The sequence below is a fragment of the Heloderma suspectum genome, chromosome 2 (assembly GCF_057233095.1).
Source record: "Heloderma suspectum isolate Gila_16-S chromosome 2, 16-S_ref, whole genome shotgun sequence".
In the NCBI taxonomy this organism is placed as follows: Eukaryota; Metazoa; Chordata; class Lepidosauria; order Squamata; family Helodermatidae; genus Heloderma; species Heloderma suspectum.
Window position 1 is genome coordinate 217,210,078 of NC_139459.1, and position 14,066 is coordinate 217,224,143.

The 14,066-nt window shown below is 44.5% G+C and overlaps 1 protein-coding gene across 1 annotated transcript in view; it reads right to left on the reverse strand.

Moving 5' to 3' along the window:
- The window catches only part of CACNA1G (calcium voltage-gated channel subunit alpha1 G), a 241,986-nt gene that overhangs the window by 81,029 nt on the left and 146,891 nt on the right, over window positions 1–14,066 (reverse strand). Inside the window, exon 18 of the mRNA XM_084837951.1 lies at window positions 2,473–2,541. Within this exon, the coding sequence (XP_084694077.1) occupies window positions 2,473–2,541 (69 nt within the window). The remainder of the gene's footprint in view (window positions 1–2,472; window positions 2,542–14,066) is intronic.

The window sequence follows — 14,066 nt, forward strand, 5'->3', positions numbered from 1 at the left end:
GCTGCTAACTAGCCATCTCCTCCTCACGAGCAGGAGACAGCTAGCAGTCCTTGAAGCTGAGCAGGCAGGAGGAGGAGGAAGTGTGGGGCTGAGAGCTCTTTGCTGTGAGAGTTTTTGTGAAAAAAATCAAATTTCAGCTGCACTTAGCACAAAAAGTACTAGGCCAAACTGTCTGAAACCCGGCAGGTTGGATCCCCTCTATGGGGGCAGAGGGGCCCCCATGTTTTATGTATTTATCATGAAAACTGAAAAAGCTATGGCCATTTGTGCTTTCCCATGCAAGTCAATGTGAAATGCCCAAATCGAGTGATCCAGATGTTCGAATCTCACTTCGGATCTGGATCCGAGTTGAAGCAGAGGGGGTCTGAACAGTCTAAGTCAAAGTGGGGCTGTTTTGGAGGGTCTGAAGTGGCATCCGAAGTGAAGCGGGGGGTCCGTGCACAGCCTTACATAAAAGGATGGCATACATGGTCATTTCTACAGTTGACTGCAAACAGAAATGGTTAGGGAGCTGATGGCCCTATGTTATCCCAGGCCAAAAGGCTTCACATGGGGGGGGGGGAGCAAGGAGGCCACAAGAACTTCCAAAATCCAAAACTTTTGAGAGGTTCATAATTTCTCTCTCTCTCTCTCTCTCTCTCACACACACACACACACACACACACACACACACCCCTTGTTGAAATAATGTCTTCCTAGCCTTTGGTGGGAGTGGGAGAAGGATTATTTTTTCCAACATTTCCTTGGTATGTCTCTTAAAAGAGTGTATAGCATATACATATTGAGATACTGGGAAAAAAGTCCTCATGGAATATGCTTTAGAAATCCATGTAACATGGCAAGCTGCTGCAGCGGATCTCAGTTCAGTGGTTCAAGAGGTCAAAGATGGATGCAACAGACAGAAGTACACATTCCACATGTTCATACTCCATAGGCATCTGCATACATTTAGGGTTTAACATAATTGCCACAACCTGTAGCTTTTGTACTTCATTTCCCCCGGGCCCCCTTGCTGACAACTCCACCCACTGCCCCCCCCCCCCCACACACACACCCGACAACCATGTTGTAGCCAACTTGGAATAAAATTACATGCATCTGATGAAATAAACCCGTGTCTATGACAGCTTATGCCAGAATAAATTTGTTGATCTTTAAGTTGCCACAAGATTCTTCGTTGTTTTGACTGCGACAGGCTAACACAACTGCCCTCCCTGGAGATCCTTTTAAAGCCTCTGTGATCTTAGACACTTCACAACAACTCTGAGATATAATAGGCTGAGAGACAGTGATGCATAAAGCCACCCAGTGAATGGGGATTTGAACACGACTTCCCCAACACTTAAGCTGCTCTGCCATGTTAGCTCTGCCAAGTGCCCTTCCTCTGACTGATCTTCTTTTTGGCTCTGTAATCAGAACTGAATATGCTGTTCCCTGAAAGATGCTGCCAACGTCATTCAAGATGAGCATTATGTTTTCCTCTGGAAGCTGACTGTATCTCTGCACAGATTCATCCTAAATTTGCCATCTCAAAGGCAATCTTAACATCCTCGGCCAACAGTGCTGTTAAAATGTTTAATGCATAATTGTTTGTACATTATCTGGAGAGAATAACCTCCAGCCTCAGTGTAGAAGAAACTAAATGCTGCTTATGGGCAGGCCATTATGGGAAGTGTGGTCTGCGATTAAAAATATATATGAGTAGATGGCTTTGCCGCAACCATCAAGTTCCCATGTCCTTCTGCAACTAAGCCCAAGGATGTGTAACTGCAGAAAGGAATATGGGTCCCCTGCTTGCTCCTGCCTCTGCTTCCCTCGCCATCTGTTATTTCCCTGCCTTGAATAATACATTGGAAGCTGACTGGGCAAGGACTCTCTATTTGAACTTTGTAAAGTACCATGCACATTGATGGCTCTGTCGTCATCATCAGTGGAGAGTTGTGGTAGGGCATTTTATGAAACATCTTGGTTAGGGATACATCATATTCTCTCCAGGATGATAGCATCTTTAGTGAAAGCTTAAATACTCTTTAATTTTAGGTGTGTGTTGAAGTCCTGCTGAAGTATATACTTTGGTTGACAAAATATTTGCTTATTGGAATCTCTCCTTTGCACTGTTAAATTTGCCAAATAGGTAAAATCAGGACTCTGCACATGCTGCACAGCAGAGAATCTTGAACCTCTGTAGAATATGAAGTCATGAAAATCATTTTGCTTATTTAAAAACAAGTTGCTTGTCATCATAATAGTTATGGAATACACCCTAGAAATATAAGTCTAGCACTCACTGAGTGCATATGAGTTCCAGTCACACACAGAGCTTTTGCATTTGCATAGTGGGAATCCCATGCTCCTGGGAAACACCATCAGCAGACAGACATACACCTTGGATGGATGGGATGGATATGAAAGTTGCACAATATCAGGGTTTGGGGTGAATTGTAATGGTCAGAAGACCAAAGGGTAATTTACCTTTATGGTCATTTCAGCCAGAAAGATTGCTGTGAAAATATAGTTGGAGAGTGTGAGGAAAATCCGTTCCTATTTAAGAGAGAGAGAGAGAGAGAGAGAGAGAGAGAGAGAGAGAGAGAGAATGAGTTGTGAGATTTTAACAATCCTGCTTATCAAGCTGTATATGTCTACGTGCCTGGTATCTGCTAAATGTTTTCTTGCTTTCATGTTCAAACACCCATCAACATTTACTTCCAGGGAAGAAAAAAAAAATCAAAATATGTTTAATTTAGGTTTAATTTGTTTCAAGTCCCTTTGCCTCTTCTAATGTTCTTTTATCTGTATTAGCACCACAGACAGCTGCCAGCTCTCCCATATTGGGGTGCACACCCGTTTTTCTCCAGTACTGGCTATTTATCGGTATCATCTCCAGCCATTCTCCATATTCCTAGGATGAACAGTACCATTGTTCTACCTGAATACATGGAGGTGCTTAATAGAAAGTGGAAGGCGTCAGAAATAGGGATGGCGGAGAATTCCGCAACAGATTCCAGTGAGAAATCCGTGTCTAAAGAACGAAATCTGAGAAATCTGAGTCTAAAGAATCCAGCCCCCTGGAATCCATGGCGGAACGGCCTCCTGCCCCCCCGCCCCCACGGAATCCCCCCGGGACGGCACTTACCTGGGGCGGCTCCGGCGGTGGCTCCGCCGGCGGCAGCTCCGGCTGGTATCCTGGCCGGCCGCGGCAGGGCTGCCGCCGCCACCATTGCTGTCCTTGGACTGTGATAGGCTACGTAAGAATTTATGTAGCCTATCACGGCTAACCTGAAAAAAAAAATACACGCAGCATACGCAAATGGTGGCAGCTACGGCAGCCGCCATTTGTGTTCCCTATTTTTCACTGATTTATCTTACGTAAATATTTACGTAGGCTAGAACGGCGAAAAATAAAGGAACGCAAATAGCGTCCACTACGCTATTTGCGTTCCCCTTTTTTCCCGCCGTTTTATCTTATGTAAATATTTATGTAAGATAAATTGACGAAAAATAGGGAACGCAAATGGTGGCCGCCATAGCCGCCATAGCAGCATTTGTGTACGCTGCGTTTTTTTTTCCCTCCAGGATAGCTGTGATGTTGTTGTTTATTCAGTCAGTCGCTTCTGACTCTTCGTGACTTCATGGACCAGCCCACGCCTGTCGGCCGTCGCCACCCCCAGCTCCCCCAAGGTCGAGTCCGTCACCTCCAGAATATCATCCATCCATCTTGCCCTTGGTCGGCCCCTCTTTCTTTTGCCTTCCACTTTCCCTAGCTTCAGCATCTTCTCCAGGGTAACGTGTCTTCTCATTATGTGGCCAAAGTACTTCAGTTTTGCCTTTCATATCATTCCCTCAAGGGAGCAGTCTGGCTTTATTTCCTGGAGTATGGACTGGTTTGATCTTCTTGCAGTCCGAGGCACTCTCAGAACTTTCCTCCAGCACCACAGTTCAAAAGCATCTATCTTCCTTCGCTCAGCCTTCCTTATGGTCCAGCTCTCGCAGCCATAGGTCACTACGGGGAATACCATTGCTTTCACTATGCGGACCTTTGTTGTCAGTGTGATGTCTCTGCTCTTAACTATTTTATCAAGATTTGTCATAGCTCTCCTCCCAAGAAGTAAACGTCCTCTGATTTCCTGGCTGCAGTCAGCATCTGCAGTAATCTTTGCACCTAGAAAGACAAAGTCTGTCACTGCCTCCACGTTTTCTCCCTCTATTTGCCAGTTATCAATCAAGCTGGTTGCCATAATCTTGTTTTTTTTTTAGGTTTAACTGTAACCCAGGTTTTGCACTTTCTTCTTTCACCTTTGTCATGAGGTTCCTCAGCTCCTCCTCGCTTTCATCCATCAAAGTGGTATCATCTGCATATCGGAGATTGTTAATGTTTCTTCCAGCGATTTTAACTCCAGCCTTGGCTTCATCAAGCCCAGCACATCGCATGATGTGTTCTGCGTACAGCTTGAATAGGTAGGGTGAAAGTATACAACCCTGCCGTACTCCTTTCCCAATCTTAAACCAGTCCGTTGTTCCATGGTCTGTTCTTACCGTTGCTACTTGGTCGTTATACAGATTCCTCAGGAGGCAGACAAGATGATTTGGTATCCCCACACCACCAAGAACTTGCCACGATTTGTTATGATCCACACAGTCAAAAGCTTTATAATAGTCAATAAAACAGAAATAGATATTTTCCTGAAACTCCCTGGCTTTCTCCATTATCCAGCAGATATTGGCAATTTGGTCTCGAGTTCCTCTGCCTTTCCGAAACCCAGCTTGTACATCTGACAATTCTCATTCCATGAATTGCTGGAGTCTACCTTGCAAGATCTTGAGCATTACCTTACTGGCATGTGAAATAAGTGCCACTGTTCAATAGTTTGAACATTCTTTGGTGCTTCCCTTTTTGGTATGGGGATATAGGTTGATTTTTTCCAATCTGTTGGCCTGAATTGCCAATCTGTTGGCCTGAATTCAAATCTCTGAATTGTCTTTTTAGCAGTGTGAATTGCCCAGCCATGGATATAAGGGACAGCTTGACAGTGGCAGTGGGGGCAAGTGGAAAGCAGCAACCACAGCTCGTTGTTTGTTACATAGCACTGTGAAAATGCAAGGTGCTCAGCAGTCCTTATCTAATTCATTTCCATAAGAACCTACTGTTATTATTCTACCCCTTTTATTGAAGGGTAGCGGAAGAGCCCAAGGCCATCCTCTGTGGAACTCCCTCCCTGGGGAACTCCGTCATGTCCCTTCTTGAATGAGCTTCCGTTGTGCATTAAAAACGTGGTTGTTCAGGCAAGCATTTGGGGTGGGTTAGGGTATTTTAGAAAATGTTTTTATTGTAGAATTTTATTGTTTTAAACTGTTTTATTGTATGTTGTACATCGCCCAGAGTGGTTAGGTGACCAGCCAGATGGGCGATTAATAAATTTAATAATAATAAATAAATAAATAAATCCTAATCATCCATAGTTTAGCCAAAGTTCCTAGGTTCCCCCAGGGGTCTAAGAAACCTCTCTGGATCACATTACAATGGGTAAATATGTAGCTTCTGATAACAGAAGTAGCTACTGGAAACTACATTTTATAATAACAGTCATGAAAGAAATCACAGTATAGTCTAATCACTTTGCAATCTCCGATTATGCCAAGGGAGAAGAAGAGGCCACTAAGATAAAATGCAACTGAAAACTCAAACATGCTAGATCATGATTTACAGAGCATGACTCAGGAATCAGTAAATAGCCGCTTCCTAGGCTGGCGGTCCTTAATTAATCACATCTTACAGATTTCTGCTGTGACCACACAAGTTTTGCTCGGCAAACATTCCCAGCCTTCCTTTGAGTACTGCACAAAAGGAAGGCTCTACAAGGTCAGCAAGCCTGCCATGCAGACGAGCTGCTGGAGGATGGGATAAGGCCCTGCTTTAAGGGCTGCTGATAAAATATTAATAGCAGGCAGAAAAGGTTTGGAATATTAGGCTCCTCTGTGTGAAGCGAGCAGAAATGTTTTAGTGTAATCTCTGCAGACCACAGACAGAACTCTCAGAAAGGGATTTTCACATTGTCTAGAGGCAGTGCCCCCACCTCCCCGTCTCCTCCCGCACTGGGGTGACAGACTGGCTGGATCTGGGACAGGAAGAGAACAGGCTTGAGGCAGTTAGAAAGTCCACATATCTGGAAGGCAAAGAATAATTATTTGAGACAACTGAAGCTCAAATAATATCTATTTTGGTTTCTAGGCAAGAACACTCCCATATGGAAAACCTGGTGCACAGCCCTGGCTCCCTTTGTGGGGGGGTCTTACATTGCCCCCCTCCCAGCACCTTCTAAGGGGACTCCTGCTATCCCCTGTCAGCCCGTGATTCAAGTGCAGCTCCTCTTTCATCCTGCCTGCACTATTCATTTCCGTGGTTATGCATCAATGTGTTTTTACTCCAGAACTCTCCAGTTTGTTCACACTTGTATCTCAAGTCTTTCCTCCCGAGCAAAAGCTTAATTGCTTTTTCCCCTCAACATCCGTGGCATTACTTTCCCCACCCATCTTGGTTCTCATTCAATCCTCTTGGTTTCCCTACTTCACCACTCTGATCATCCTCACCCCTCAGCATCCCAAGTTCTAGTCTGAAATGTTTTAACCCTTTCTATGCCTTTTATCCTCACCTCTTGTTTCCTATTGCCTGAAAATGTAGGTCCTGCTCAAAAGGGCACTCCCTGAAACAAAATCCATTTCCTCCTGATCTTATCTGCCATTTAAATGTCCTCTGTTTGATACTGTTTAGTGTGAATCTTCATGACTTGTGTACTGTGTTGACAGGCACCAATTCTATGGCCATTTACCCTTAAAAAAACTAATTCTAGGGCTAGCAAAACAACTCTACTTCTTCAGCAGGTCCTGCATGCAAAGAACAATGGCTAAATTCAACCAAACCAGATGTCAGTCTGGACATTTTTTTTTGTTTAAATGTGTGTAGCAGTTTCCTAACAACCACCCTGACAGCACATAATGGGGGCAGTGGGGGGAGAGTTTTTAAAAAATAGACATCTGAAAGTTAATAATGGCTTGCAAGCTCAAAATAGCTCTTGCCCCATCCAAATCACTCATGTAAGAGTTGTTTTAAAAAGCCAGTTAATAGAGAGCAGTGTCAATGCTTTCTCATTAGAAGGGTGTTCTTTCTTTAACAGTTTCAAGTGGTTTCATGCAAAGCCCTACTTGAAAAAAGTTTGAAAACTCCCAGCTTTAATGAAGAGCACATTTAATTGGCTAACACACATGTTCAGTTTCTGCAAAAAAGTAGAAGAAAAGGAAAAGCAGAACCTTAATTTTTTTTCATGCCACAGTCTTATACGGATCCTGAAATACTCTAAAACAAAAATACATGCTTTACCCCTTATGGCAAGGTGGGCACCCTGTGGCCCTCAGCCTAATTTTTTCGTGGCCCTCAGCTTAATCTCAAAAGCCCTGTGGCTAGAGTAAGCTGTCTCTTCCCTGGCACTTGCAGCCTCCTAGTCAGGGAGAAATAGGGAGTGGGGGTTAAGAAACTTGAGGACTGCAGAAAGAGAGAGATGGATGGATGGAACAGATGGGGGTGCAGAGAGACAGAAAAAGGGGTGGGCCTGCCCATTTTGGCTCTGGCTCTTCCCATTACTGGCTTCAACCCCAGGGAATGCAACCCTCAACAGAAAAAGATTCCCCACGCCAGACTTATAGAAAGCTTGGTCTGATAACAGATCAGGTTTGAAGCAGCTAAGCTGTAAAACATATTTGGACAGCGCTCCACTGAAATCTATGGGACAGATTTCCCCCTACTGGACATGATCCAGAAAAGACAAAAGCTTAGGTGAACATTTGGGAATCTGAGGATCTGATCTCATGTATACTTATTTGGAAGCAAGTCCCATTCAATTCAACAGGGCTTATTCCTAGGAAAGCACATGTAAAACTGTAGAATTAATTTTTGGTGAACTGCTTCTGGTGACTAACTGCAACTTACATTAAAATACTGCCTCTCACCTCCAGTTTAAAAAGCAGTTTGGACAGATTGGAGCTGGGAGCTACTCCTGCAACAATGCTGACAAGGCAGGGCAAGTGTGAAGGTATGGATGTTGGAGAAATCCACAATGATTCAAATGAATTCAGATTTCTCTGACGTGGAAAAAGCCAGTCCCTACAGATTCCACACCGGACTGGCTTTTTCCACGTCATGCAGACTTGTGGACCGTTTTTTCACTTTTGGGGAGGATTAGCGATAATTCACATTTGCGCAAGTGGTCATCAGCGCTAATGCGACTTGCAAATGAGCACGAGTCTGGTTAACAAAAATCCGACTCTGTCACTGAGCAGATGACAGAATGAAAGACGCCTGACAATCCACAAAACACCAATGGAAGGGATTTAACAAAATCCATACATCCCTAGTAGCAGATCCTCAAAAAATGCATGGGGTTGTAGTTTCATCAATATAGTTGGGGTAAAAAACCCTGAAAACTATTTCTAGCATTTGCTTGTTTGGTAAGGTGACCCTGGCTTGAATCCTGGCAGAGAAGTGTCCCACATCAATAAAACCTAGTACTTGTAACCAAACATGTCATTAACTGTACATCTAGATTCAGTTCAAAATGCAGACATTTCAGTGCCAGTACTCTGAATTTCCCCTTCATGGATCACTGCCTTGTTGTGGCGAAGGGGCTTGCGTAACTCAGTGAAGCCATAAGCTATGCCGTGCAGGGCCACCCAAGACGGACAGGTCATGGCAGAGAGTTCTGACAAAATGTGGTCCATTGGAGAAGGAAATGGCAACCCACTCCAGTATCCTTGCCAAGAAAACCCCATGGAACGTATCACAAGGCTAAACGAGATGACGCCGGAAGATGAGCCCCTCAGGTCGGAAGGTGTCCAATATGCTACTGGGGAAGAGCAGAGGGTATTTCCAAGTAGCGCCAGAAAGAGTGAAGCGGCTGGGCCAAACCCGAAAGGACACTCAGCTGTGGATGTGTCTGGTGGTGAAAAGAAAATCCGATGCTGTAAAGAACAATATTGTTTAGGAACCTGGAATGTCAGATCAATGAATCAAGGTAAGCTGGAGGTGGTCAAACATGAGATGGCAAGATTGAACATCGACATCTTGGGAATCAGCGAACTAAAATGGACAGGCATGGGTGAATTTAATTCAGGTGACCATCATATCTACTATTGTGGGCAAGAATCCCTTAGAAGAAATGGAGTAGCACTCATAGTCAACAAAAGGGTGGGAAAAGCAGTACTGGGGTACAATCTTAAAAATGACAGAATGATCTCAGTACGAATCCAAGGCAAACCATTCAGCATCACAGTAATTCAAGTCTATGCCCCAACCACTGAGGCTGAAGAAGCTGAGGTTGATCGGTTCTATGAAGACCTACAACACCTTCTAGAACTAACACCAAAAAAAGATGTCCTCTTCATCATAGGGGATTGGAATGCTAAAGTAGGAAGTCAAGAAATCACCGGGATAACAGGCAGGCATGGCCTTGGTGTACAAAATGAAGCAGGACAAAAGCTAATAGAGGTTTGCCAAGAGAACACGCTGATCATAGCAAACACTCTTTTCCAACAGCACAAGAGGCGACTCTACACATGGACGTCACCAGATGGTCAATATCGAAATCAGATTGATTATGTCCTTTGCAGCCAAAGATGGAGAAGCTCCATACAGTCAGTAAAAACAAGACCTGGAGCTGACTGTGGCTCAGATCATGAGCTGCTTCTTGCAAAATTTCGGCTTAAATTGAAGAACGTCGGGAAAACCACTAACCCGTTCAGGTATGACCTAAATCATATCCCTGATGAATATACAGTGGAGGTGAGGAATAGATTTCAGGGATTAGACCTGATAGACAGAGTGCCTGAGGAACTATGGACGGAGGTCCGTAACATTGTTCAGGAGGCAGCAATGAAATCCATCCCAAAGAAAAAGAAATGCAAGAAAGCAAAGTGGCTGTCTGATGAGGCTTTACAAGTAGCTCATGAAAGAAGGGAAGCGAAAAGCAAGGGAGAAAGGGGAAGATATACCCAACTGAATGCAGAGTTCCAGAGAATAGCAAGGAGAGACAAGAAGGCCTTCTTAAATGAACAATGCAAAGAAATCGAGGAAAACAACAGAATGGGAAAGACTAGAGATCTCTTCAAGAAAATTGGAGATCTCAAGGGAATGTTTTGTGCAAAGACGGGCATGATAAAGCACAAAGAAGGCAGGGACCTAACAGAAGCAGATGAGATTAAGAAGAGGTGGCAAGAATACACAGAAGAACTATACAGGAAAGATCTGAATGTCCCTGATAGCCATGAGAGTGCGGTCACTGAACTTGAGCCGGACATCCTCGAGAGTGAAGTCAAGTGGGCCTTAGGAAGCATTAGTAACAACAAAGCTAGCGGAGATGACAGTATTCCAGCCGAGCTATTTAAAATCCTAAAAGATGATGCTGTTAAAGTGCTGCATTCAATATGCCAACAAATCTGGAACACTCAACAGTGGCCACAAGACTGGAAAAGGTCAGTTTACATTCCAATTCCAAAGAAGGGCAACGCCAAAGAGTGTTCAAACTACCGCACCATTGCGCTCATTTCACATGCCAGCAAGGTGATGCTCAAAATCCTACAAGCTAGGCTTCAGGAGTATGCGAACCGAGAACTACCGGAAGTACAAGCTGGGTAGAGGCAGAGGAACTAGAGATCAAATCGCCAACTTTCGCTGGATCATGGAGAAAGCAAGAGAATTCCAGAAAAACGTCTATTTCTGCTTCATTGACTACGCTAAAGCCTTTGATTGTGTGGATCACAACAAACTGTGGCAAATTCTTAAAGTGATGGGAGTACCAGACCACCTTACCTGTCTCCTGAGAAACCTGTATGAGGGTCAAGAAGCAACAGTAAGAACCAGACATGGAACAACCGATTGGTTCAAAATTGGGAAAGGAGTACGACAAGGCTGCATATTGTCACCCTGCTTATTTAACTTATATGCAGAGTACATCATGAGAAATGCCGGGTTGGATGAATCAGAGGTCGGAATTAAGATTGCTGGGAGAATTATCAACAACCTCCGATACGCAGACGATACCACCCTAATGGCAGAAAGCGAAGAGGATCTAAAGAGCCTCTTGTTGAGGGTGAAAGAGGAGAGTGCAAAAGCTGGTTTGAAACTCAACATTAAAAAAACGAAGATCATGGCATCTGGCCCCATCACTTCCTGGCATATAGAAGGGGAAGAAATGGAAGCAGTGACAGATTTTACTTTCTTGGGCTCCAAGATCACCGCAGATGGTGACTGTAGCCATGAAATTAAAAGACGCTTGCTCCTTGGGAGGAAAGCTATGGCCAACCTAGACAGCATAGTAAGAAGCAGAGACATCACCTTGCCGACAAAGGTCCGTCTAATCAAAGCTATGGTTTTCCCAGTAGTAACGTATGGCTGTGAGAGCTGGACTATAAGGAAGGCTGAGCGCCGAAGAATTGATGCTTTCGAACTGTGGTGCTGGAGAAGACTCTTACGAGTCCCCTGGACTGCAAGGAGGTTAAATCAGTCCATCCTAAAGGAAATCAACCCTGAGTGCTCATTGGAAGGACAGATAATGAAGCTGAAGCTCCAGTATTTTGGCCACCTAATGCGAAGAGAAAACTCCCTGGAAAAGACCCTGATGCTGGGAAAGACTGAAGGCAAAAGGAGAAGGGGACGGCAGAGGATGAGATGGCTAGATAGCATCACGGATGCAATGAATATGAACTTGAGCACACTCCGGGAGAGAGCGCAGGACAGGAAGGCCTGGCGTGCTATGGTCCATGGGGTCACGAAGAGTCGGACACGACTGAACGACTGAACAACAACAACTCTGAATTTAAAACATTTCAGTAGCGGAGGGCGCAGTCCTATGGACTACGCTGTCGCTGCTTGGAACCCCTCAAACTTGGGAGGCTTCTGAGATTCCTACGCCCTGCTGGGCTGAAGCCGGCAAGGCAGGAGGAGTGGCAGAGGCAATCTTTGCCTCCCTGTCCTCTGATCTCCTTTGTTTTCGATAGATGGGCTCTTCAGCCCATCGAGTGAAGGCACTTTGGAGGGGGAGGGAAGGAGGCTGGAGAAGGCTCAGGATAAATGGTATCTTGGCTTCTCCAGTCTCCTCCCCTCCCTGCTCACTGTAACGCCCCCCCTTCCCCCCTCTCCAACGCCAAATTTCTGACTTTGGAGGCAGCCGCCATGGTTCTCTCCACACTGGCTTGAAGGGGGCAGGGCCCAGATCTCCGACTCCCACTCCCGAGGTCAGAATGCTGTCTCCGATCTCAGAAGGGATCTTCCGAGCTATCCTATGGTCTCTGGGATGCTCGCCCAGGGACCAAAGGATTGCTCTCTAAAGCTGACATTTCATATTAAAATTTCATAGAACTCCAGAGTACCAAAATGTGTGTTTTTCATCTAATTTACCAACACTGAATTTAAAATCAGGGTGTTCTTATTCAACACCCAAGTAAGATGTCTGAAACTCATATCAATCCCTTGAAGGGCTGAAATTCACTAATTTAATTGGATTTAACAGTTTGAAAAGTTTTGCTTTCTTTCTGCTCTGGTTTTAAGCTAAAGGAAGAGGACATGATAGGAATGCAGGTTGAATAGTCTTGGGCAACATTAGAGAGAAGTCACTCACAGGTAGTTTGTGTCTCTGTATGTATGAGCGTGCGTGTTGTCTATCAGCCCCTCTTTTTGCATCACTGAAACTGCAATCCTAAGCATATTTACCAGGATATAAGCCCCACTGAACTCAGTGGGACTTATGTCCGGGTAAACATGAATAGGATCAGGCAGCAAGAAACTGAAACAGAATAATAGAACAATCAGATTAAAGTGCTTCTCTGGTTGGTATTTAATTTACAGACACTGTTGCTATGAAGATCTGACTTGGAGAAAATCATTATGCAAATCTATCAAAACAAATGTTGCAGAGAATGAAGATATTTGTTCATATCAAAACAAAGATGAAAAAAAGAGGAGAAAAAGAAGTGCAAAAAGAGCCGTTCCTTTCCTTCCCAAATGCCAACGCAGAACAGATGGAAAGGACCAAAATCCACCATTACACCAAGAGAGCAAAAAAGTGTTTGAACACTTTTGGAGAAGAAAATTGTGACAGATGCCATAGCTGTGTCAAGTATTAAAGCCAGCTGGTTCTGCCTTGGGAAATAGGATGCTAAAAAAAAGGCGGGGGGAGGAAGTTTTGATGCCTTCAACACATGGAGGTTGTTCTTGGATGTTGCCGAGCAGCATAAAAGCCAGCTTGGCAGGGGTAAATGCAATAGCAGGGAAAGCCCTTTTCACTCCCAGCTGGGAAGAAGCATTTATTGCTCATATTAATGACATGCAGGTGAAGAATAGAACCCCTCCGCCACTCCAATTATAAACAGACGGGGCCTAAACTTCCTTTACAGTCAAAATACATAAACCAAGAGTAGAGAATTGGTTTATACACTTGCAGGGCAAGTATAGCCAACTCTCCCTAAATGCAAATCCGGAGGTCAGTTCTGCATCCACAACAGCAGGTGCAGAACTACATTGCTGGATCCGGGCAGCAGATCAACAAGATCTGCCAGGGTGGGAATTGAAGCCAGTTTTGCCTCACGGGGTGTGTGCACATTAGGAGCAGAAAGCAGTGGTTTGGATTTGGCTGGAGAGGTAGCTTAGGGATTCAAGGTGCTGATGTTGCCTTTATACTAGGCACTGCCTGGGTGCTTGTTTCTGTGACCCCGTAATGCCTGCTCAGATCTGTACCTTTTTAAAAACAAAACAAACCAGGTTTTGTTATGATGCCACCCTGTCTCTAGCCCTCTCTGTCCTGCTAAGGAAGCTTGTCTTGGAAAGGCTGCTTTGAATTCTTCAGCACATAGAGAATAAGGAAATGTGAAATGAGGCATTTAGCTGACAAGGGTGCTTACACTCATCTCTTTAGATGTGTGAAACCATGACGTTGGAAGGGTCATGACGTAGGAACATGCATCAGTTCCTAAGAGAAAGGTTGAATTCTGCAAGTGAGTTGAAGAACAAGTGTGTTTCTCCTTAAACT